The sequence below is a fragment of the Amblyraja radiata genome, chromosome 26 (genome assembly GCF_010909765.2).
Source record: "Amblyraja radiata isolate CabotCenter1 chromosome 26, sAmbRad1.1.pri, whole genome shotgun sequence".
In the NCBI taxonomy this organism is placed as follows: domain Eukaryota; kingdom Metazoa; phylum Chordata; class Chondrichthyes; order Rajiformes; family Rajidae; genus Amblyraja; species Amblyraja radiata.
In genome coordinates this window covers 32924900-32951659 of record NC_045981.1, presented here as the reverse complement: position 1 = coordinate 32951659, position 26760 = coordinate 32924900, and the positions used below count along the sequence as shown (strand labels likewise).

Sequence of the window (26760 nt, the reverse complement as noted above, 5' to 3'; positions counted from 1 at the left end):
TTAAAAAGCGGGATAACATTAGCTACCCTCCAATCCACAAGAACTGATCCTGAGTCTATAGAACATTGGAAAATTATCACCAATTCATCCACGATTTCTAGAGCCACTTCCTTAAGTACCCTGGGATGCAGACCATCAGGCCCTGGGGATTTATCAGCCTTCAGTCCAATCAGTCTATCCAACACCATTTCCCGCCTAATGTGGATTTCCTTCAGTTCCTCCGTCAAACCCAGATCCTCTGGCCACTACTATATCAGGAAGATTGTTTGTGTCCTCCTTAGTGAAGACAGATCCAAAGTACCTGTTCAACTCATCTGCCATTTCCTTGTTCCCCATAATAAATTCACCTTTTTCGGTCTTCAAGGGTCCAACTTTCGTCTTAACTAATTTTTTCCTCTTCGCATACCTAAAGAAGCTTTTACTATCCTGCTTTATATTCTTGGCTAGCTTACCTTCGTACCTCATCTTTTCTTCCCGTATTGTCTTTTTGGTTATCTTCTGTTGTTTTTTAAACATTACCCAATCCTCTAGCTTCCCGCTCATCTTTGCTACGTTGTACTTCTTCGCTTTAATTTTTATACTGTCCCTGACGTCCCTTGTCAGCCATGGTCGTCCCTTTCTTCCCTTGGAATTTTTCTTCCTCCTAGGAATGAACTGATCCTGCATCTTCTGTATTATTCCTAGAAATACCTGTCACCCCTGCTCGTGTATCTTTCCAGTCAACTTTGGCCAGCTCCCCCCACATAGCCCCATAGTCCCCTTTATTCAACTGCAACACTGACACCTCCGATCTACCTTTCTCCCTCTCCAATTGTAGATTAAACCTGAACATGTTATGGTCACTACCTCCTAATGGCTCATTAACCTCGAGGTCCTTTATCAAATCCGTTTCAATACATAACACTAAATCCAGAATTGCCTTCTCTCTAGTAGGCTCCAATACGAGCTGTTCCAAGAATCCATCAAAAGTCCCTTTCTTGGGGACCAGTACCAACCTGATTTTCCCAGTCTACCTGCATGTTGAAATCTCCCATAACAACCACAGCATTACTTTTAACTCCTGATTCAACTTGTGCCCTATGTCCAGGCTACTGTTTGGGGGCCTGTAGATTAGTCCCATTAGGGTCTTTTTACCCTTACAATTCCTTAGTTCTATCCATACTGACTCCACATCTCCTGTTTCAATGTCACCCCTTGCAAGGGACTGAATGTCATTCCTCACCAACAGGGCAACCCCACCCCCTCTGCCCACCTGTCTGTCTTTTCGATAGGAGGTATACCCTTAAATATTCAGTTCCCAGCCCTGGCCCTCTTGCAGCCATGTCTCAGTAATTCCCACAACATCATAGAAACATAGAAACATAGAAATTAGGTGCAGGAGTAGGCCATTCGGCCCTTCGAGCCTGCACCGCCATTCAATATGATCATGGCTGATCATCCAACTCAGTATCCCGTACCTGCCTTCTCTCCATACCCTCTGATCCCCTTAGCCACAAGGGCCACATCTAACTCCCTCTTAAATATAGCCAATGAACTGGCCTCGACTACCCTCTGTGGCAGGGAGTTCCAGAGATTCACCACTCTCTGTGTGAAAAAAGTTCTTCTCATCTCGGTTTTAAAGGATTTCCCCCTTATCCTTAAGCTGTGACCCCTTGTCCTGGACTTCCCCAACATCGGGAGCAATCTTCCTGCATCTAGCCTGTCCAACCCCTTAACATCATACTTGCTAGTTTCTAACTGAGCCTCAAGCTTGTCCACTTTATTCCTTATACTTCGCGCATTCATATACAGCACTTTGACCTCCGTATTCACTTCCCCCCTCGCACCGCACGCAATTCGCCCTGACCTTACTCTGTTGTCCGTTCTCGAGCTTTCCTTCCCATTAATTCGAGAATCCTTTGTCATTTTTCCTGTAGCCACTTCCCCTTCAACTCCATCTTTATACTCCCAATTTGTCAATCCCTCCCCCCCATTATTTAGTTTAAACCCACAAGTGTAGCCCTAGCAAACCTGCCTGCCAGAATGTCGGTCCCCCTCCAGTTAAGGTGTAACCCGTCCCTTTTGTACAAGTCACCCCTACCCCAGAAGAGATCCCAGTGATCTATACATCTAAATCCTTGCTCCCTGCTCCAGCCCCTCAGCCACACATTCAGATTCCCTATCTCCCTGTTCCTGTCCTCACTAGCACGAGGTACTGGAAGCAATCCAGAGATAATCACCCTAGAAGTCCGGCATTTCAATCTTCTTCCCAACTCTCTGAAGTCATGTTGGAGCACCTCCTTCCTCTTCTTCCCGATGTCGTTTGTGCCTACGTTTGTGTTTGCACAACTACTGCCGGCTGTTCACCTTCTCTCTCGAGGATGTTCTGAATTTGGCTTGTGACATCCTGAACCCTGGCACCAGGGAGGCAACAGACCATCCTCACATCTCGTCTGCCGCCACGGAATCTCCTGTCCGCTCCTCGGACAATGGAGTCACCCACCACTAGGGCTCTGCCCGACGTCAGTCTCGCCGGTCGAGTCCCATCTCTAGGATTGGAGCCACCGACATGTCCGCTGCTCGGACTGGAAACATCCTCTCCCCGGACAGTTCCCAAGAGCGCGTACCTGTTTTCATTAGGCTTAGCCACCTGGGCCGCCTGCACTCCATGATTTCCACCCTTTCTCTCCGTCAGACACCTTGGTTCTTCCCGTATCCTCGACGTGACTAAAAATGTTCTCAATGTTGGGCGAGTCCAGAACCAGGGGCCACAGTCTTAGAATAAAGGGGAGGCCATTTAAGACTGAGGTGAGAAAAAATGTTTTCACCCAAAGAGTTGTGAATTTGTGGAATTCCCTGCCACAGAGGGCAGTGGAGGCCAAATCACTGGATGGATTTTAGAGAGTTAGATTCCTCTAGGGGCTAGGGGAATCAAGGGATATGGGGAGAAGGCAGGCACGGGTTTTTGATTGGGGACGATCAGCCATGATCACAATGAATGGCGGTGCTGGCTTGAAGGGCCGAATGGCCTCCTCCTGCACCTATTTTCTATGTTTCTATGAACAGGGCGTGTCCAGAAAAAAGATCAACCATGAACAGAGAAGAACCACAATAATAGTGGAGGTCAATGGTTTCATGGATGTGGAAGAATATTCCTGCTCTTAAAGACAATCACCTTATTCACTTCTGTCTTGCTAAATTGTTGACATTTTGTTTCCTGGGGTATAATTGTGTTTGTTTTTGGAATACATCAAATTCTGACTTGAATAGTTGTAATTTAAATAATCCACATTAGCTGCCCCATTCCTCCAGCTATGTAGCCTTCCATCAACGGATTTCATAGGAAAAACATTGAAAAACTTTGTCCCCATCTTGCTATCTCCATTCCTCTCATATTGTTCCTACTGGATAGGGTATTTGCATTGGTGGTGGTTGTGGATTAGTAGGTTGGTTTATTTTTTGAAATTCTATTGATGGATGCATGCACGGAGCAGTGAAAGGAGAGAGTTACGATGTTTCCGCACTCCTGTCAACTTATTGAAAGACACCAAATTCTGAGTAAGTCAGCGAGTCAGGCTGCATCTCTGGAATGTGGATTATAAAGGAATATAGATTAAAGGCATGCAATTTAGCCCCTTAATCCTGCCATTTGATGATATTACCATTGATCAGACACATGGACACACAGGCAGACAGACAGACACACACAAACAGACCCCCCCCCCCCTTCCATATGGGTTGATTGTCATTCTCTAACTTGTATATTAATTGATTCTGCTTTCCCAACTCTTTGAAGTGGAGAATTTAAAGTGTTGAGAAATTCCACCTTTTATTCTGGAATCATGTGAGATTGAAAGATCGCCTCTCATTCATCCAAATTTCCAATGAGTAACAACATCCTTCTTCACTGCTCATTCTGTACTCTGTCTCCAGTATGATATTCCTTCAGTATGGAAACCAAAACCAGGTATGGTGATTCAAGGAGTGGTTTAACAGGCACTCTGTAAAGTTGCATCGAAGCTTCTCTCCATTTTTCACCTTACCCTTTGCAAAAAAGGTATCTTATGTATCTGCATGCTAACTCATAATGTTATATTTACCAGGAACTCCACATTTTTTTGCTGTTTCATTCTTACTTGGTGGCTCACCCCTAATATTCTCAAATGATACTCCGTCTGCCAACTATTGTCAAACACATTTAAGTATCGATGTCTCATTGCAAACTCTGTTCTCCTTGTATCTAACTAACCTGACTACTATTTTGTATTTTCAACATATTTGGTTTCCTTTCACTGTCCCTTCATCTAAGTCATAAATATAATTTGTAAATAGTTGAGGACCCAACACTGATAACTGGCAACCACTGTTTACTGATTCCAATCATAAACATTGACTCTCTAATCCTGACTTCCGTTATCTAATTTCTTATCCAAGCCAATGTATTGCCACCAGTGCCTTGAGTTGTTATCTTATTTAGGAAGTTTTTGTGTGGTGATTTAGAGACTAGACTGGCTTCTAGAAATCTATTGGTTCCTGTTTACCCAGTCTAATTGATTAATCTTCAAAAAACTCTCTCAAATTTGTTTTCTCTTCTTGCTCCTCCATAAAATATGTATACTCTGCGAGGTTGTTGTGATTTTCTAAATATTGGAATGGTAAAGAAAAACTGAAGGAGACCATTTGACTTATTGTGTCCATACTGACATGTTCCACATCTTGCTGCCTTCTCCATACACTTGAAACTTGTTTCTGACTTTATGTTTATCCTCCTCACTATTGAAGGCCACAATGGAACCTGCCTCCACCACATGTACAAGCAGTGCATTCCAGATTCCAACCATTGTGTTGTTTAATAAAAATATTCTCATGACACTAGTTCTCGTCCTCTTTTATTTTATACTTGTAACCTCTAATCCTCGACCCTGCCGCTGAGCATTCTGTCCAATTCCCTCATTTGATCTCCCCTCCGTATTCTCTTCAAATAAAACTCTTCCAGTCCCTCTAATTTATCCGTACAACTGTACTCCCTCATTCCAAGAACGATTCGTATAAATCCTTTCGACAGCCATTCTCATTCTTCATATTGTAATGTGGTGACCTAAAGATGAATGCAATACTTAGCTGAGACTGGACATGTTCTGTAGGATTTAATATATCTTTCCTGTTTCTTTTATTCTGAACAGTGTATGCCCTGTCACTTTCAATGATTACTGTAGGTACACATGCTCCCGGTTATCTCTGCTCCTGCATTGCTTTTAGAACAGTATGCATTGCTCTTCATTCTTTTCATCATAATTAATCACCTAACATTTATCTGCAATGAACTACATTAGCAATGTGTCCACCCATCTCACCATCCTTTGTTATATTTTTCTATAATTTACCTCAATTCTCTATTCAATTCATACTACTAGTGTAGTTCTTTCACACTTAAAAAAAAGGTTTTAACACCACGGCCGCGCAGCCAAGGTGACGCAGCGATAGAGTTGCTGTCTTGCAGCGCCCGAGACCCGAGTTCGATCCAGACTACAGGCGCTGTCTGTATGGAGTTTGTACATTCTCCCCATGACATGTGTGGGTTTTCTGCGAGATCTTCGGTTTCCTCCCACACTCAAGACATACAGGTATGTAGGTTAATTGGCTTGGTGTATGTGTAAATTGTCCCTAGTGTGTGTAGGATAGTGTTAATGTGCGGGGATCGCTGGACGGTGGGCCGAAGGGCCTGTTTCCGCGCTGTATCTCAAACTAAAAACTAATCCCATGGAACGGTGCTATTCACCACCGCCTCCTCACAGTCTGGGAAAGTGACCATTCTTCGTGTCCGTGGTGTCAATATTACTTTTAGGCCATGTACTTCAGTGTTCTGCCATTTCCTGAATGGATTCCAGCATTTTTACCAAAGACAAATGTTGGGTTAACTGACCCATTGTGTACCTTTTGGCTCAATCCTTTGATTAGTGTTGCTTTCAGGGTTTTCCAATCCACCATAGCGCACAGTAGGTCTATCACTCATATTTGATTTGATTTGATAAGATTTATTGTCATTCAAACCTAGGTTTGAACGAAATATCCTTTCTACAGTTTTTTACATTACAAAACAATCCAAGACCCACACTTAACACAGTTTACATAAACATCCATCACAGTGAGTCTCCAACATCTCCTCACTGTGATGGAAGGCAAAGTCTTTATCTCTTCCCTTTGTTCCTTATCCCATGGTCCAGCAGTCCAACTGCAGTGTCGAGGCGAACTGGGGCTCCGATGTTAAAGCCCCCGGCGGGCGATGGTAAGTCCTGAGGCCGTTTAAGCCACGCCAGGCGATGTTAGGCCCCGGCTTCATGTCCTTTAAACCCGCGATTCCAGCGGGAGAAGTCGCCGTTGCGGAGCTCGGAAAAGCGGTCTCCCACCAGGGACCTGCGAGCTCCCGATGTTCCCGTCCACCGGGTCTGCGGCCGGTGCCTCCGAACTCCAAAGTCGGGTCGCAGCCGCACGCCACCACAGCTCTTCCCGCTCCGAAGTTGGCCAGCTCCGCGATCTCCGTTCCGCAGGCTCTGCAACTGGAGCCCTCAGGTTAGTCCCGGCCGGAGGTCGCCGCCGGCTCCACGATGTTAGGCCCAACGACATCCGAGACCCGACAGAGAATAGTCGGGTACCCGCACAGGGAAGAGATTTAAACGGTTTCCCCCACAGCCCCCCCACCACCCCCCACATATACACAACTATAAAAAAATAATAAAAACTAACTCAAGACATACATTTAACAAGACAAAAATAAAAAAAGACAGACGACTGTAGTCGAGCTGCTGCCGTTAGGCGCCGCCACTCCCACTATAATATGCATTATAATACTCTTTAATTGGCATTGGTACTTTGTTCAAATGTGTCATTTCAGTGTCCAAATATTTAAATGATCGATACATCATACAGAACTGCTTTGCCTTGGCAATGTACCTTCTGATAATATGATTTATTTTTGAGCAGAGTGCTGCTTACTTCTTCCATATAAATTGGCCACACTCCTTTTCATTTATTGTACTTGGATACAATAATAATATCTGGTTAACTAGAAAAGATTTTATATTTTAGAGCTTTCAATTCCTGCAAAGTAATTCCTTCCATACGTGTTAACAATATAATTAAGGTGCAACATATGCACAAAAGAAGCAGAATACAGAAATGGGTTTTTAATGGGCTGTTGGTTTTTATTTAGCAAGCTGTAGTGCTTGAAATAAGGAAATTGGATCTATCTCAAACATTGGAAGGAACATTTGTGCAGAAGTGGTTAAACTACAGTACTCTGGCTGAATTTAACCATGTGAAGACCATGTCGCCAAAAAGTAATAGCTGAGATTGTTCATTTGAATCTCCATTATATTCTATTAGACTCTTATAAATAGAAAGATCTGATTAGGAACGCCATCAATTAGAATTATTGCTTGTAGTTGAATTTGTTTGAATTTTCAGGATTTTACAATATGTTTGCAGTACCTGGAGCCCCCAAAATGCTTTTACCTAATGCTATTAACATATTTGATTTGAATATGTGATTTTGAGTATGACCAGTTAGCTGCTGTTATTAAATTGCAGCTCTTGCTAATTTTTCTTGATTTTGGCCAGGGTTCACAAAGTTTCAGTATGTGAATTAAAATTGTATGAGAACAAGTTGATGCAAATAAATTTGTTTGCAGTGTTTTTAAATTTCTTGTCTGAAATTGCATTGTGCAGTTTTTTTTACTATCATTAAATTACTTCTTAAATTTTTCTTTTGTTTTATTCCAGATATCAGCCACAGTGGTTTGGGAAATCATTATGAAAATTCCCACTGGGGTCAACCCCCCTTTAGAAGTGAACCAAACAGCATCTGGGATAAAGTGATAATAGACGGGAGTGACAAAGAGGCTTGGCCTTCCATTTCTGGAAACGAGACTGAAACTGCCTCAGAATGCACAGACACTGACTCTGCCTCAACCTGTGGCTCTGATACTAGTAGCATGGCTACAGGGAGTGCACCAGGCAACTTCAATGGACAAAATAAAAATTGCAATAACGCTGGTAATGGGGCACTTGTCCAAAGCAGTTCAAACCAGAGTGCCATTGGAGGTGGAGCAAATGGTGGAAATGGAAATTCGTCCAGGGTGTGGGCTGTTGCCTCAGGTTCTGCACCTGGAATAGGTCACTGCTCTGCTACCAGTGCAAGTGGAAAGATGGACAGCATTGTGAGTGTAAATCCAAACTGTTGGGGCACTTCTACATCCACTGCTGGCATTAACCTGAATCTTAATCCCAATGCCAACCCAGCTGCTTGGCCCGTAGTTGGGCAAGATATTCAAGGAATCGTAGGAGGAGGAAATGCTTCAACTGTTTGCAGTTCCAGTAATTCCATTGATCAGAATCTTGGTAATCCCAATAATGGTCCGACAGGTACATTGAATACCTGGGGAAATTTGCTGCAGCAGGAAAGCACAGAAATACAAACATCCACTTCACAGAATGTGTCTTTCAGCATACAACCTCAGAACCTTAACACTGATGGACCAAATAACACTAACCCCATAAACTCTTCACCAAACCCTATCAATGCAATGCAAGCAAATGGACTGCCTAATGTTTCTGTACCAGGAGGCTGGGCAATGACTGTAAGCATGGGTGCAATAAACCCATCCCATCTTCAAAACCTTCCTGGTGCTAGTGGATCACCTGCAGTTTCTCAGCTCAATGGAGGTAACAGTGAAGGAATGAACAATCCTTCATGTAACTCTGTGTGGGGAGTGCCGCACACTAATCCTACAGCCACCAATGGTAACTCTGGATTTAGTCAGGGGAATGGAGACACTGTGAATTCCGCGTTAAGTTTAAGTGCTAAGCAGACATTAGCAAACAATTCTAATAGTGCTGTAGAAAAGGATGTTGGAAGCAATGCTTGGGACTCTGGCCCTCCTACCAGTCCTGGGGTACTGCCTTGGACAAGGGCTGGTACCATTGGGGGCTTGCACTCTGGTCCCAGTAACAATGGAACTTGGGGTAACACAACATCCAACAGGAACACCAACAATGGTGTAAATGGAGAATGGGGAAAACCCTCAAACCAGCATTCCACTAATGAAGCGAATGGTAATGGAAAAGGATCGTGTTCATGGGAGGCCCTTTGTGTTAGTAGCCAAGCTCCTGTTTTGCAGCAAAGTAATGAACAAATTAACTCTTGGGTGAAACCTTCTGAATCGGGTACCACTGGTAGTGAGGGGAGTAATGAAAGTGGTGGTAGCCATCATGAAGGAAGCACTGGAAGAAATGGAGGAAGGCACAATGGTAGTCGGCGAAAGACTGACAAAGGAATAATTGAACAGCAAGGGCTGGTCCAGACTGTTGTATTAAAACCGGATCATGACCCTAGAGTTTTATGTAATACTGGATGGGGCCAGACACCAGTAAAACAGAACATTTCTTGGCAAATTCAAGAATCTCTGAGGTCTGAGCGAAAAAGTGACATTGGAACTGAGGCTTGGGGTTCAGTTGCTGCCCAATCTTCAAACTCAGGAGGGAGAAGTGATGGGTCTAGCATGAGCAGTACTAATACCTCTACAGTATCCGGGTGGGGAAATCATCCACCAACAGTCATGTCCAATAGTACAGGTTGGGGAGACAAAGTACCTAATGGCCAAGGGGGATGGGGGGATTCTTCAAATTCAAATGCTGCTGCTGCCACAGCCAAAAGTGGCCATGCCTGGAGTGGGGTTTCTGGTCAGGAGGAAAAGCCACCCACTTGGGTAGACTCTCAGAAACCTAAGCCTCAGAATTGGGGTGAAGGACAGAAAAGTAATCAAGGCTGGGCATCAGGAGGTGGAGTCGTAGGGGGTGGTAGTGGAGGAGGGGATTGGACTGATTCTGCCACAGGATCGTTAGCTGAGGCAAAGAAAAATGGGTCTGGTTGGGATAATGAAAATAACAGATCTGCACCTAATTGGAGTGAGACCACCAGATCGCAGTCTAGTGGATGGAGTAATGGTACTACCAGCAAGCCAAACCCAAGTACAGGCTGGGGAGAGCCTTTAAAGTCAAATGGACCACAGAACTGGGGAAATAAACCTCAGGATAATAATGTTAATACCTGGGGAGGGACTGCTTCTATAAAACAGTCTAATTCAGGTTGGATTGGTGGACCTGTGTCTACAAAACAGAAGGACAGTGAATCCACTGGCTGGGAAGAGCCTTCTCCGCCATCTATTCGCCGCAAAATAGAGATAGACGATGGTACCTCAGCTTGGGGAGACCCAACCAATTACAAGAAAACAGTAAACATGTGGGATAGAAACAATCCTGTGAATCAAAGCAGTAACAATACCGTGACTGAACAGCAACAACCACCTCCGCCTCATCAGTCATCTGCTGCACAAAACCGCTCGCCGCTGATTGCTCCTGGTAAGAATCATTATTGTTTTAATGCTCATGTTTTGTAACCAGAGGATTGTGTTAATATATGTGTGAGAAAGTAATACACCTAAGATCTGGAAATTTGACTGAAATGCACGATGTAATATGAAAAAGTATCTCGGTGACTGCCAATCACCCCCCCACCCCCCGGACACTTATTATCACTTATTATTATTTATTTAAATCATTTGCTATGTCGCTCTTCCAGGGAGATGCTAAATGCATTTCGTTGTCTCTGTACTGTACACTGACAATGACAATTAAAATTGAATCTGAATCTGAATCTGAATCTGAAAAGAATGCAGATGCTGCTCAATAATATTAGATTGATGGTATTTTTTTTTTTTTAATATTTTATTTTATTAGAAGTAAGTACAATCATATGGCACCAAAGTGCCTAATATATATTTTCATAATACATTTTATGTACAGCTTCTTATTTTTTTTGTTATAATAAAGAAGAATAAGAATAAGAAAAATAAATTAGATAGTAAAGGATAGAAAGACGTGAGATATATAGTGTGTGAAGAAGAAGAAAAAAGAAGAATGAGTGAAGAAAGTTGAAGAAAAGAAAATAGGAAAAAGAGAATAAGACATAAAGAAAAGAAGTAAGGAAATCATTGTTTATAATCTTGACCATCCCTCGCCCAGTCAGATTGATGGTATTGAGGCGTACCCATGCAATACTAAAATATATTTTGTCTCTTTTATTCAAACCCTGCTCTGTACCATTTTTGTCTGAAAATGGCAAAGACTTTGTTGGCTTGTTGTAAATGCTTGACCCAGCATTATCAAAGGTGGATAGTTAAGTTGATCCATGAAATCTTGTCAAACCATAAAATGCTGGAAATACCGTACAAATCAGTACAGGTGCACAACCTTTTATCCGGAGTTCCGGAAACCGAAAATCTCCGAAAACTGGACATTTTTTCCAGGATGTCGTCTGCACACCAAAGCTCGCGTTTGGCACCGAACTTGACCCGAAACGACCCACGGTCAACCCAGGTCTGTACTACTGTAGCGGTTGCCTCCTCCCCGGAGACCGGGGAGACACTTAAACATCTGTAAATCATTGCTTAAATGTTAGTCAGTTAGATTGGAGGGCTTTTATGTGAAGGGGGGGGGGGGGGGGGTGAAGGGGGAAACTTTAATTCTTAGTCCCCTACCTGGTCGGAGAGGCGGGGAGCGGACAATGCCTTACCGGGTCGCCGTGCAGTAAGCTCCAGAGCGCTGTGGCCGTCGACTCCCAACATCTCGGAGCTGGGGCTGCGGGCGTCCGGCCGCGGGCGGCGCCGGTTGTAGCTCCGACCCCGGCAACTCTACCCCTGGCTGCGCGGCGCTCCAAATCCAGCGCGGCCCCTGGCCGGACGCCCGCAGCCCCAGATGTTGTGAGTCGGCGGCCACAGCGCTCCGGGGCTTACCGCACGGCGACCCGGTAAGGCATTGCCCGCTCCCCGCTGGTATGCCAGCGCTGCGACGCCGCCGACTCCCAACATCGCGGAGCTGGGGCTGCGGGCGTCCGGCCGCGGGCGGCGCTGGATTTGGAGTGCCGCGCAGCCAGGGGTAGAGTTGCCGGGGTCGGAGCTCCAACTGGCGCCGCCCGCGGCCGGACGCCCGCAGCCCCAGCTCCGCGATGTTAGGAGTCGGCGGCCACAGCGCTCCGGAGCTTACTGCATGGCGACCCGGTAAGGCATTGCCCGCTCCCCGCCTCTCCGACCAGGTAGGGGACTAAGAATTAAAGTTTCCCCCTTCACCCCCCCCCCCCCCCATAAAATCCCTCCAAACTAACTGACTAACATTTAAGCAATGATTTACAATGATTCCCCGGTCTCCGGGGAGGAAGCAGCCGCTCCAGACTTTTCAAGCCGCCCGCGCTACCTACCTAATCTACGCTAAAAATCTTCCATTCGAAAATCCGAAAAATTCCGAAATCCGAGAAGTGTCTGGTCCCAAGGCTTTCGGATAAAAGGTTGTGCACCTGTAGTACAGAGATAATAAAGTTGCAAACATAAATGGATGCAAGGGTAGACAATTCGCCCCCTTCTGCTATTCAGTAAGATTATGGCTGATCATCTAACTGCATAAATTTCCTGTATTTATCTGATATTTTTTAATTCCCTTAAAATCCCCAAATTAATCTAATTCTGCCTTACCTACTTGGTGATCGATTCTCTAAAACCCTTTTGGATAGAGAATCCCAATGATTCGCTGCCTTTGGGTTAAGAAATTCTCGATTCAGACCTGCATGCCTAACCCATTTTTTTAAGACTGACCACTTCTCTCCCTCCCAGTGCCATCCTTATGGGCATGTCCCACTTTCGCATCTTTTTCGGCGACTGCCGGCACCTGTCATAGGTCGTTGCAGGTCGAACATGTTGAAAATGTTGCAGGTCGAACATGTTCGAACATGTTGAAAATCCAGCGGCGACCAGAACAAGGTACGACTCTTTGGGCGACTACTCACGATCATACAGGCTTCACCTAGCGACATGTCGCTGGAGTATCGCCTTTATGGTCGTGAGTAGTCTCTGAGGAGTCGCCCAAAGAGTCGTAGCGTCTTTCTGGTCGCCGGTAAATGTTCAACATGTTGAAAATTTTCGCCAACCTGCAACGGCCTATGACGGGTGCCGGCAGTCACCGAAAAAGTTACGTAAGTGGGACAGGCCCATTAGTCCACTAAAACTCCTTGCCTCACCCACCACCTTCTCAGGAACTGTTTGTTGACCTTTCACTCCCTCTGGTAGAAGTGTATTCTCCTTTGGGGAAATCTGACCTGCGCACAACATTCCTGATGTGGTTTTACCAGGGCCCTGTGTGATTGTGGGGGAAACAAATGTCTTTACTCTTGTATCCAAATCCTTGCATTGCTATTTCCCATCTACCATATTTCTTTGCTCATTTAATGGTGTGTCTGTTTTACCTTGAAGCTGGTTTGCTGCGTTCCCAAGCTCTTACTTGGGAACAGTTACAGGTGTCCTTGAGACTCTTGAAAGGCGCCCATAAATAAAATGTATTATTATTATTACTACTGCCCAGCTTTCATTCATGATTTGTTGCTTTAACATTAATGGATCAGTACAACAGCAGCTCTGGTCATTTACAACATTTTCATTTCTGATTTTCAACCCACCTGCAGGATTTTGCAATTGTTCTGCATATCGGCATTATGTGGCACAAATGCAAAATACTACACCCCATTGTGTCCTGTTTTTAAAAAATCTTAAACAACAGAAATACAAGAGATCTTCTGACAGTGAATATGTCAAATGGCATTCAGAAATTGGAAAAGATTCATGCTTGATAGTAATTCGGCCCAAAATATAACTGCATTCTGATCTTAGAATGTCTCGGTGGATATCAAATCAGCCAGATGAAGTGTCGGCCTGACCCGAAGCTCCACCTATCCATGTTGGCCAGAGATGCTGCCTGACCCGATGTGTCATTCCAGCACTTTGTCATTTTTTTAAATCAAATTTGTAAAGGGACATCTTCAAAAACAGAGAAAATTGTTAATCCATGTACCACCTGTGCTGGCATTATGCTGCCATCGAAAATAGCAATAGTATTCTAAATGTTTCTGCTGATTTTTTTTGTTTATTCTTGACTGATTAATTTTTTAAGTTTTCTTGAAGGCATTTAATTTAGTTAACTTTAAACTTCTGTAGCGATTGTAGGATTGAAAGAATAGATATTATAGAATGTTTTATTATAGAATGAAATAACGGTGTCAAAAAAGTTAGAGAAAGACAACGAAGCAGAATTAGGGGCCAAATATTACAATTTTTTTAAACCATTTTGTTAATTAAGATTCTAAATTAAGATTGACATAGCATAGATCACCCTTCTCTTTGAGTAGTAGAATGTATTCGTTCAAAGCTGTTTTACATGATTTTATTTTCTTTCAAAGTGCATATTTATCCCATTAGGAAATATACTTTGAAGAATGATGCACTTAAGTGAAGTTGATAGCTCGATAATATTGCATCTTTGGGAGAAAATGCTGGGAAATGTTGTGCCATTCATAGTGTGTATGAATGATAGATATTTGGAATAATTTATTTTTATAGTTAATATTCACATTAAGACAGGTTGTGCATTATGTTGTTATTTCTTAAATATATTGAGTGTATTAATGTAGCATGGAAGGTTGTATTATCAATTCCAAAGTGTTAGTCCCTTAAATTTTTTTAAGTGAAAAGATTGTTGGCCTTAATGGGGGAAAAAAATCACTTTCAACCCATGTAATTTATTGTTAAAATAGAATTCCAGTAACAAAATTCAATTGCAATAATTAGTGGTTTAACGACTAATTTTTAATGCTTACTGTCTATGATTAACAAGTAACTTGTTTAATGATAACTATTTGCATATCATTTGCTCAATTAGTGCTGAATACTTAGCACTTGGATTTGCATGCACTTACACCAATTAGGCTTGTACATTTATTACCAATTCTGAAAAGAGCATCGTTAATGAGAAGAGGTCTACATCATCTTTTCTCTTATGAATGTAACACTTTATTTAAAAAATGGTTTACTTTTATCAATTTATGCAAGGCACAGGCAATATGATAATATGGGGGATCTAGCTACATTTCACGAAGTTGTTTTGATATAATCATTGTACAATATTTAGTGTTTATTAAATAATGGAATTGCTTTGCGCGTCATCAAGATATAATAAATTAACCAAATAATGAGCAAGTTCTAAAATATATCCACGATTTCTGCACAAAATGATGACTACCATGTTAACAAAAAACAGCCTGGCAAATGAAGGTGCTACGATAATTATTTTATTTTAATTACAATCGTTCGTTGCATAGTTGAACTATGTTTATTGCCGTTTCTGAACTTGCTTAAAGTTAATATAAATATCCATGTGACCATTTTGTACAAAGGGCAAAAGTAAATAACTGAATTGGGGAACATCACTGAGAAATCATATTTTTTGTTGTGCACAGTTAGTTTAAATAAATAATGGGTGGCCTTGTGAAAACACACTATTTCCTTTTTGGATAATAATGAGACATGGCATCTTCTTTAAATGTTAACTTTTGAATGTACATTTGCTTACATTATTACAAGTGTTTCTTTCTGTTCATTATTGTTGGTCGAATTGACAATGAAATCATATACTAAAAGTTAAATAGAGACTTGAATTTGACTGATTTCAAGAGATGTGTATTCCTGATGCACATTATGTTAGTTTGTGCATATCTATACTGCATAAATGCAAGTGTTGTACTATGTTCTTTAAAATAAGTTCCATAGAAATTGAAGCATGTGCCACAGCAATTGTCATTTGAAAGACATAACAGGTTGCTGTAATATAAAATGACAACTTAATTGTGATAATAAATTGGCATGGTCAAGAAATGGCAAAAGGGTTCATTAAATACAAAAGGAAAGGAACGACTAATTCTTGATAGAATAAAAACTACGAAACAATACTGAGATGAGCATGTCGGACAATATAAGATGAGGCAAAAAAAGCTATTTGCATAAACAATCCAACATGGGAAATTCACACGTTTGGATACAATTTTTGTCCCTTGTGGTCGCCTTCTTGAACGTACAATGGTAAGGTATTTGTGTTTCTGTTAAATTTAAATATCTGTGGCAATTTTTTCACAAATCAAAATGTTCAACTTGGGAAGCTGAGAGAAGATTAGATTTTGAAATCTTCTATCGTCTTTGAATCTGAACTTTGTGTTCAGTATATTGTCATTCTGCCTTGTGCAAAAATTGAGAATGTGGTGCATGCAGCTGCAGAAAATAATTGAACTAATCATACACTAAAAAGAGAAATCAGGAGGGCAGTAAAGGGGACATGTGGTAGCTCTGACAGATAGGTGAATGCTTGTAGGCTGTAAAGGAATATTAGGAGCAAGAAGATAACCAGGGAGGAAATAAATATGCTTAAGGATCAATGTGTCTGTCTATCGAAACAGCCGCCGGAAATGGGTGAGGTCCAAAGCAGCGAGGTCTGGACGGCTTGTATTAAATAGAGAGACTGGGTAGGCTGGGATTGTTTCCCCTGGAACGAAGGAAGTTGAGGTGAGTCCTCTTGGAAGTTTATAAAATCATGAAGAATGTTGGTAAGATTAATGGCCGTAGTCTCTCTACCAGGATGGGGGTATCTAAACCAGAGAATATAGGTTTAAGGTGAGAGTGGAAATACTTAAAAGGGACCAAAAGAGTGGTGGGTATAAGAAATGAGCTCTTGATTTCTAGGAATCTTACCCAATCATTTTTTGGCAATGGCATTTTTGCTCTATGGTTGTCTTTCTATGTTAATTGCATCTGTTGGAAATAAGATGAATAATTACAGTTGTTACTTAAGACAGCTGAAAGAGTAAGTTCAGATGCAGTGTTAACTGGGCCAGGTTATTTCAGGGTAACAAACAATGAAAAAGCAAGAGGAACTTTGTATTGATTCTGACTATTCATGGGGGAGATTGGAAATGATATTCTGAAATTGGGCTTCCATCTTTGTCACCTACTGTGCTATATCTGTAACTATGTTAACAACTAGACCATTATTGTGTTTAAGGTTAATAATCAATTTGTATGATGAGGGTTGTTAGTGATATGTCAAATATATTAGCTACAATGCACTAATTATAATTACAGGAATATTAATCAAATGAGAACTTTTGTGCAATGCAGAGTTTGTTCATATTCATTAGGTAAAGAGCTTAATGTTTTCACAGGTTGGGGAGAAGCACTCAGTGTTCCTGCGAAAACTGAGAACTCTTGGGGTGAGCCACCTTCTCCATTGACTGCAGTTGATAATGGGACTTCAGCATGGGGCAAACCTCCCAATGGCAGTTCAGGGTGGGGAAATAATACTGTGGAATTAACGGGGAACTTTGGAAGAGGGAATCCTCCCGCTGCTGCCCCGGCAATGTGCAAACCAGGTAACAAAATAGGAGCAAGATTCTTTTTCTGCAAGTGTGCTGCTCAGACTAGACAGATGCTGAATGCTTTGTACTAACTTAATCCTTCACCAGGATAAAGCTCCTCTTGAAATATGGTGCATTTTGGTGAAGCTTCTCGATCAAGTTGATGGGTTTAGATACCCATTGTAATAATTAGTGAATTGAATATTGCAAAAGGGTATGAAATGTATTTTATGTACTGAAATCTATATCATGGCTATGTATTATACATACTTGTAGAAGGAAGTATTTTAAAGTTTGTAAGTTGCTAATTGTATCGAAAACATCCAAGCGCAAATATTACCTTGAATTAACAAGATTCATATGAGGCCCATTGTTCAGATATCTTTCCACCCTGGTTGGCAAGTGACAATTTTGTAATATTTCATTAATGTTGTGCAGACTTCATCTTTAGTATTAAGAAAGAAGGCTAAATGAATGTGCTGAAAATAAACAAAGTTGCATGGTTGTGATCAACTAGATTTGTGCGAGACATGTTCGGATCAGTATTAATGATGATAAATGAGATTATAAAATATTAAATGCCTTAGTATAACTAAATATTGTTTCTAAAGGCAAGTGTAAATGTTTTTCATAGTGTGTTGACATATTTATTGAGATCTTCATTATTTAAAATTTATATTTCAATTATTTGGCAATTAGTTTTTCCTAAGATCCTAAATTTGGTCTTCATTATGCCCTGAATTTTTCTCGATAGATACTTGGGCTCCAAGTGAAGCTGTGCTAATGAACATGTTGAAATAAAAATATTTTGTGACAAGCTGTAATTAATCAGTGGTGATCAATAGTTTTAAATTCATTTGTTTCCAAATTCCTGAAATATTGCAATGTAATTGCAAACCAAACTCAGTGAAAAACATGTACAAAATAAAATTATATGTTAATGAGCCCATCTGGATATAATTGCAAAGGATTTCATTCTCTCTGGATATATATGACGTGATGTAGATGTCTTTTTTTTCACTATTCCATTTAAATGATCACCAACACTTTCTGATGATTTATCTTGAATTGTGATTTTTACATTTCTACCATCTTCCCTTCATGTCTTCTCCAAATCCATGTCCATGATAATATCTCCTATTCTCTCGAAATAATTTACATTGAATTTGAAGTCCAAATCCTGTTCCTTGTTATGTTATTAAAGGTTCTCTTCTTGGATACTGATTGCCCCAACTTTTTAACCTCTGCCTCTTTTTCACAACTCCACTAAACTTTTCCAAATTGGTCATCGTCACTTCTCTCTTTAACAAAACACTTGCATCTTGCCAACATCTTCATTCTTTAGTTCTCAAATGGTTAGTTTCCCAAATTCATGTCCACTTTACCTGGAACATGGTGTGATGCCTGCAATTAGGTTTCTGCCCCATCACATAACCGAAGTTTATTTACTCGGTTATTATTGACGTCCTGTTTGAATTTTGACAGATTATCAATCCCCACTCCTCAACGTTTCGACTTCCTCTATGTCTTATCACATGCACAAGCCATTTGGGTAGATGTGAGTTTGAGGAAAAAGTGTAATGCTGAGAAATGTATTGTACACTCTGTGTTTTTCCCTTTGCTCTGCCTATTGCACTTAAATTAAGCTTGATTATACTTTATTATCTGATCTGATTGGATTGCATGCAAAACAAAGCTTTCCACTCTGCCTTGGTACACCTGGCAATAATAAACCTAATCCTAAAGGCTAGATTCACATTTTACAAAATTTACATGCAAAAAGTAAAATGTCATAAAATTTAAGAAGAATTCTGCAAAGTCTGCTACATTCCCACATCTACAGCTCTTGAACAATTTGGCTTACCCACAATGTTATAAATAGTCTTTGAAAATGTATATAAGACTTATTGGATGAAGCCATGAAGACAAAGGCTGAATCAGCAAATCTAATATCATACTTATACAACATTATTTTAAATATAGAAATACCTACAACCGATGGTATTAGAAGAGACTGGGAACAAGAACTAGCTATAAAAAGTTCAAAAGAGAGCTGGGATAAACACTATATGTGCATAAATGCTCGATCAACGTACGACATACAATACAAAACATTACATGGACTATATTATTCAAAAACTAAAATAAATAAACTTTTCCCCAATGTCTCACCCATTTGTGATAAATGTCAGTCACAAGAAGCTACCATAGCGCACTCTTTTGTTTTTTGTATAAAAATCCAAAAATTCTGGAACGAAATATTTGAAATCTTCACAAAATTATTTAAAATAAATCTTGTACTAAAAGCAGAATGGATCATTTTTGGAATATCGGAAGGTAACCCCGAATTAAACGTGTTTCAAAAGAACTTACTTAATTACGGGCTAATAATGGGAAAAAAGCTTATACTCAAATTTTGGAAAAATGCTCCAATACCAACAATAAAAATGTGGATTTCAAACATGTTCGAAACACTACACTTGGAAGAGATGAGACTCCTCCTAGCAGGCAAAGCAGACCACTTCCAAAAGACGTGGTCTGCATTTATGGAACTATTACAAGTATAAGGTGCAATAGTAATTTGAAATATAAATGGTACCAGTTTTAAAAAAAAAACAAAAAAATTTTTTTTTAAACGGTTGGTATATCCTTGTTTGCGGAGTTTTGTGTTACAATAGAGCGATTGTTTTTCCTTTTTTTTCTTTTCATTCTAGGGTCTAATTTCCTTTCTTTACTTCCTTCTCTAACTTCTTCCCTAAGGGGCTTTCTTTTCCCAACACTTTCCTGCACCTTCACGATTCTTGCTCACTTTCCTTACTTTTATTTCTATCTTTTTTAAAGCTTGGAAAACGAAGTGGTACAACAAATGTATTAAGATATATGTGATGTGTATTATTGTAATTTACTGTACTAATAAAAAAATAAATAAATAAAAAATTAAATGTATATAAGAATATATATTACTTGAATTACCAGAATTCGGAGGGCCAATGAGAGATGGTAATTTTTGAACGTATATGGAGTACATGTCCACAAGAAATATGCAAAGTTAAATGTTGATCTCGCTTTGCTCTGAATATTTTTTTATAAATAAGTGACAAACTTAACCATTTCCTTCTTCAAGGATTGTTGGTGTCCATGCATAATTTAAATGTCCTTTTTTCATATTTATTACAATTCAGCTTCTAAAACTATGCAAGAAGGTTGGGTCGGCGGTGGAGATGAAATTTCCCTCAATAGTAGCCATCATTCTAACTGGGAAGAAGATGAGGGAGAGATGGGAATGTGGAATAATGTAGCTTCTCAGGAGAGCAACTCTTCCTGTAATTCATCAGGCTGGAGCAATGCTAGCAAGAAAGTGCATCAGAAGGTATATCTCCCTTTTTAATTTTGTGATTTTTCCAAAAATTGACATTTTATTGTGGTGAAGGCGGGAGAGTTTGACTGCCATTGTCAATGTTTAAAAGTTTCTGATTAAGATGTTTGCTTCCTTTTTGAAGAGTATAAAAGCATCCAGTAAGCAAGAAGAGACTTGGCTTATGAATCGCCTGATAAAGCAATTGACTGATATGGGTTTTCCTGTAAGTACCCTTTCGTTAAATCTCTTGGCTTCCATTTTAAATACATGCACAATCATGTTTTGACCATGTTGAGTTTGCAATTAGGGTTGAATCGGTTGTACGAGATTGGCTAACTGTCAGAGGGCATTGCATTCATTAGATTTTGGATTATTAATCTGGTGTGAATCTGTCAAATTCAGTAATTGATTCAATAGAGAATTACCAATTATTGCAGCTTAACAAGTGAAAGGTTAAACACATGAGGGCACATTTAAAACAAGTCAGTTATGACTGGATAGAAGTTGCAGTCAACTTTTATACAACTGGATACATTTTGTGGAGTTATCAAGATTTACAGCAAAACCACTGGAATTAGTAATTTTCTGGATAAATGAAACAAATCCTGTTCTAAAATATGTTCGAAAATTGTGTTTTCCTGTTGCTTTAAAATGTCTTGCCTTGTTCAGTTTAACGACTGGATACTCCTGATTTCATTGATTCTGAGTAAGTTGTTGAATTAAAATAAAGGCAGAAATGTGTACTCTTTTCAACTTTGGCACAACATTGAAATCTATCCCTTTCTTTTGAAAAGCAGCATTTTATACTGCCTTCAGTAGCTTTTCTTTGGAAATGTGTGTACTCTAGGTGCATTGGTGTGTAACGATACTCATTCTGTTTATGTCATTCAGTTTGCTTGAAATGTTCTGTGTGGTGTGAAGTTATAGTCTTAACATATCAAAAAACAAACTTTGCATTTAAACCTGTGCACCTTCATCAGATAGAATGACTGTTTTTGCCAGCACTGGATTCTGATATGTTGTTAACACATTCAGGACAAATGTATCTTGTTAAAAATTATAGTTTGTGTACAAATCAATCTTTCTGAATGCTCATCAGTTATGCAGTTGCGTATCAGCATCACATTTGTAAGAATGTTGTCTCGCATAATTAAGCTATTTTGTATTTGACATCTTTAATGCAAACAATTAAATATGGCATAAATAATCATTCACAGAGAGAACCAGCAGAAGAGGCTCTGAAATGTAATAACCTGAATCTTGATCAGGCTATGGGTAAGTCTGAGAGATGTGATTTTGACATTTGTTCTTATTGAGATTTCTAAGCATTAAAAGTCATTTGACATCCTGATTTATTTTTATAATAACAAATCTTGCTGGTTTAAGGCCATGTTGATAGATATACTAATGTGAACTCCAGGAAGCCTTGAATTCTGCATGTTGTACAAAGTTCCAGTGCTGTATATGCCATACATGACCATTAGGCTGGCCTTGGGGTATCCCTATTCTTCTGGAGGAGGAGAGAAATCCTGAAGTAGACAATTCATTTTTTTTACAGTCTGGTTCAATGTCTAAAATCAATTTACCACTAGCATGGAAAGGTGCAAGATTGATTGCTTATATGAAGAACAAATGCTAACATAAATTGATTAGGCTGAATGGCCCAAGTCCCTGCTGCGGTCGCTGCATATTTCTCATCCTCATTCATGCTTTGTAAAATCCTAAAGTTTTCTTTGGTTGAAGTACATCACCATCCAATAATTTAAGAGCTTCTCTTTACTTGCCCTTTCTCCGAAAAGCAAAATTACAAAATGACCTTGCTAAGCTTGGCCAGCTACTGTATCCATGCAAAAGTATGAACATACAACAGAGTGGAGCTTGGGTTATGGAGAAAATATAATTTAAAATGTGGTCTTAGTAGGCTTGGCTTCCTGTGCGACACACTATTTCCATCCCATTGAATTTTTCTTGTTAGCACTCCGATTCGTAAACCCAGCTTGCCTGCAGCTTTTGAATACACTGAAACACAAGTAGATTTCATTTGAAGTACTTGGCATTTACCATCTACCATCACCCCATGTCGTTTGCTATAGCAAGCCATTTATGAATCCAGAATTATTCCACACCTCTTGTTCCAGCTACTATCTGTCAAACAGTTACTGCTAGTCATATGGGTCTATTTTCACTTTGCTCTCAATAGAGAGCAATAAAGTATTTGTTAATCCTTTATCATAGTCTTTGTAATAGATTTGGGGGGTATTCCTTTCCTCTCCCTTTTAAATTTTGGGAGATTTTTGCTCATTGTCTTCAAGCCCAACAGTGAAATGGCATTCATCAGCACGTTATTGTATAGTGGATTGTTTCAATCTGTTTTCATTCAAGTGCTTCTCAGCATGTGACCATTCATAGCATGTTGTATGTAAATACTTTTGCACTTCACCTGCACTCACTAGCCTGTGTCTTTAGTTGAAGTTAATGTTTGTCTTCTGTTTTTTCCTTTTTCTTTTTTATTTTGTGTTAAGATGGATTTTCCCCTTTTCCAGGTGCTCTGTTGGAAAAGAAAGTGGAGATGGACAAACGTGGAATGGGAATATCAGATTACAATGGAATCGTTTCTAAACCACTTGGCTGCCGACCACCTTCTGTCTCCAAAGAGTCTTCCGTGGATCGCCCCACCTTTTTTGACAAGGTTTGTCATAACTAACAGAATCTGAACAATGGTTTTGTCCTGATGGAGAATTTCATTACCTTGTGAACCAAAATTATTTTGGGGGGAAAACCAAACTATCTGCTATACTTCAGCTGAATTCAAAGAAGAAAATGGAATAATGCTGGATAGCTAGTTTGGCCAACATTTGGATCTCACTTAGAAATCTATGTGGCAATCTATAGGGGGGAAGAAAAAGATTTTAAGTAATCGGATGAAATTTTAAACTGGGATGAACTTTGTTTTAATAGTGTCAAGTAGCCTTTATCCCTAGCTGTATTCTTGAAGTGTTACTTTTGACTGACATCCTGCAGTAAAATATCATGTGAAAACTAACATTTAAAAAATACTTTTTGCACCAAAATAGATTTAACAAAATACAAATTGAGCTCATGCAAAGAAGTCAATATTTTTGTGTTGTTTATGAATCTCTGGGCACCTTAACATTTTTGAAAACTAGCTTTAGTAATAATCTGAAACGCTGCTATGGGAGGACAAAGTAACTGACCATGACTGTTACTGATCTGTTGGGGTGCAGACATATTTTGCTACATTGTAAAAAAATAAAAATTGGCTAAAATTAAAATAGTTTTGACATGATTGCAGTAAGTCAAACATTCACTAATTGACATTGTTCTTTGCTATTGTTTTAAGATAAACTTGGATCTGTCAAAGTAGCATTTATAAAGATCAAATATTTACAGATCAGCATAGCAGATAATAGATTAAACTCATTAATGGGAGTTTTATGGTCGCCAAATCATAATGAGATTGATGTTCCCAATATGGTACAAGTATCATGACCTTGTTTCTGAAACACAAGCCCTCGGAGCTTTTGAGACTGGTTTATTTCAAGAATCTTAAATAAGTAGAAGTCAAAGCTTTAAAAGCATCACCAAAAGTAGTCATTAAACACTTTTATTTTGGCAAATGTTTTTAATTATGTAATTTCTTTGCTAATATTACTACATCATATTTGTATGTACTTGAATTTAGATATCGAGAATTAATGCTCGTTGTTTTCCGTGCAAATTAATTTTAATTAGGCTTTGTTTATATTTCCATATTGGTTTTAAAAAATGTGTTTCAGTTTGTGATTTTTACGTTAAAATATCCTTGTGTTTGCCCTCTTTTAATGTGTGTAAGGGTGTATTGAATAGGTTGATTTCTCCACTGTTTGGCATCAGGTTCTTTGTCTCTTACTCTCACCTTTTTTTAAAGTGCTCTCTTTGCATGTACATTGAAGTACTATATAAATGGAGGTTGTTAGTTAAACATCTAAATGTTTTATCATTTGTTAATACTGTGGAAAGCATCCATTATATGTTATATAAAACATTGCTCAATTCTAGATTTAGCTCAGCTGGTAGCATTTCCAGCTCTCGGTCAATAGGTAATGTTTAATTCCAGAAACATGAACAAATAAATCCAGTATTGTACTATTGAAAGAACTGTCTCGCAGTTTAGTTCCCAACCCACAACTGCTGTTAATATCATTGCACTAATTCAGATGGCTGAGCAGGGCAGTGATCGCAGGTGGTGTGATTCATCAACCTTAGTGAACCACATTGCTTAAGCATTGGGGATTCTTCCTCTCTCCAGCTCACACCTTGTGCTAACCTTTTGTGACCCCACAGTTTAAATCAATTTCTAGGCCTTACTACCATGATGATACTGAAAGGCACCGTAGCCCATTAGTTCTCATCCATCAGTGTGGTTGGGGCATTGTTTCATATTCTCTTGCCTGGGGGCTGCTGAACCTGAGGCTGTGTCCCAAATGCCCTGACCCTCCCTTCTGTCAAGAGGAATTAAAATCCTTTTCAATGTATCTGACACTCTGATAGTCTGAAATCAGCTATTCAAGCTGAAGTTGAATTCTGAATGGCAGCTTTTAGTGTAAAAAAACTACCCACCAAATTTACTACATCGCAGCAGTAACTGCAATTCAGAAGTATTTCCTGATCTGTAAAGTGTTTTGTAAAATCCTGAAATAGATATGAAAGACACATTAAAAACCAAAGATAAAATGTAAATCTGTCTTAAATATTAACAGTTCATAAGTTATAGGAACAGAATTAGGCCATTCAGTTCCTCAAGTCTACTCCGCCATTCAATCATAGCTGATCTATCTTTCCTTCTCAACCCCATTCTCCTGCCTATATCACATAACCCCTGACACCCATACTAATAAAGGTTGGAAGTATGTGTGCAATGTGATCACCTAAAAGTTATATGCCTATTTTAACGAAAAGAGAACATTTGTCTTCCCAGAAAGTGGGAATAACACAGCAGGTCAGCAGCATCTCTGGAGGACATGAATCCTGACCTGCTGAGTTTCCCCACCACTTTGTATTTTACTCAAGATTCAAGCATCTGCAGTTCCTTGTGTCTCAATGTGTTTTCCCATTGTTCCTTCCCAATGTGTCTTCCAATTGATGAAATAATTTACAATTTCTGTATAATCATAATTCTTGCATTTAGTTTAAGGACTATGGATTCTTAAATTAAATAGTGAAACATATTTGTTTCTTCATTGAAGAAACTAAATGGTATTACTAAGTTCACTGAAAACTGAGCTGAATGGTGTAACAGTGATTTTAACATGTTAAAAAATTGATGTCAATAAGTGAGTTATATTTTGAAATGGAGCTGGTGAAGTTGCTGTCACTGCTGTCTTTCCTCACCTATTGGTTTGTTACTCCTGCAGTGTTTGCTCTTTTTAATGTATGTACATCATTGTTAACATGTAAAGTTATTAATCATGCACCTTAACGCTGTTTTTCTTTCTCTCTCTTTCACTTTTCCAAACCTGCATTTCCCATCAACCTTTTTAACCCCATTTTTATTTTGACTATGGAATCCTTCTGTCCTTGCTCCGAATACCACTCCACTACCATCTAACAATGCTGTGCCCTGGTTGGCACTGCATAGCTCACCCTATCTTTCTCCAATCAGGATGGCGGCCTAGTGGAAGAGTCCCCTACTTCACCATTTTTGCCTTCACCAAGCCTGAAGCTCGCCCTTTCAAACAGTGCACACCCTAATCAGGCTCTTGGTGCCATTGCCTCCGGGCTGGGCATGCAAAACTTGAATTCTTCTAGACAGGTAAGACTGGTTGTTCGTGAATTATTGCTTTAACCCAGTTGATATTACTTTGTAATGCAATCAGATATCTTTCTATCTACTAATAAATATTAAGTGTAATCATAATTCTTGAAATTAGTTTAAGAAGTCTGAATTAGTAAAACAATTGAACCATCCTATCACCAACTAGAGAGCAGTCCTGAGCAACTATCTACCTCATTGGAGACCCTTGGATAAGCATGCAATAAAAAAGCTTTTCACACTACCTCTGTACATGTGACGATAAACATATATATA

At 39.7% G+C, this 26760-nt stretch overlaps 1 protein-coding gene across 8 annotated transcripts in view; it reads left to right on the top strand.

Moving 5' to 3' along the window:
- The window catches only part of tnrc6c (trinucleotide repeat containing adaptor 6C), a 135892-nt gene that overhangs the window by 81640 nt on the left and 27492 nt on the right, over nucleotides 1-26760 (top strand). For 3 of the 8 annotated variants that reach the window (XM_033044629.1, XM_033044628.1, XM_033044624.1), the window contains exons 5-11: nucleotides 7759-10395; nucleotides 17123-17329; nucleotides 20497-20684; nucleotides 20815-20895; nucleotides 21890-21947; nucleotides 23195-23361; nucleotides 26311-26484. In XM_033044629.1, coding sequence (XP_032900520.1) covers nucleotides 7759-10395; nucleotides 17123-17329; nucleotides 20497-20684; nucleotides 20815-20895; nucleotides 21890-21947; nucleotides 23195-23361; nucleotides 26311-26484 — 3512 coding nt within the window. The remainder of the gene's footprint in view (nucleotides 1-7758; nucleotides 10396-17122; nucleotides 17330-20496; nucleotides 20685-20814; nucleotides 20896-21889; nucleotides 21948-23194; nucleotides 23362-26310; nucleotides 26485-26760) is intronic. The other 5 variants (XM_033044631.1, XM_033044627.1, XM_033044630.1 and 2 more) reach the window with 3 other exon arrangements.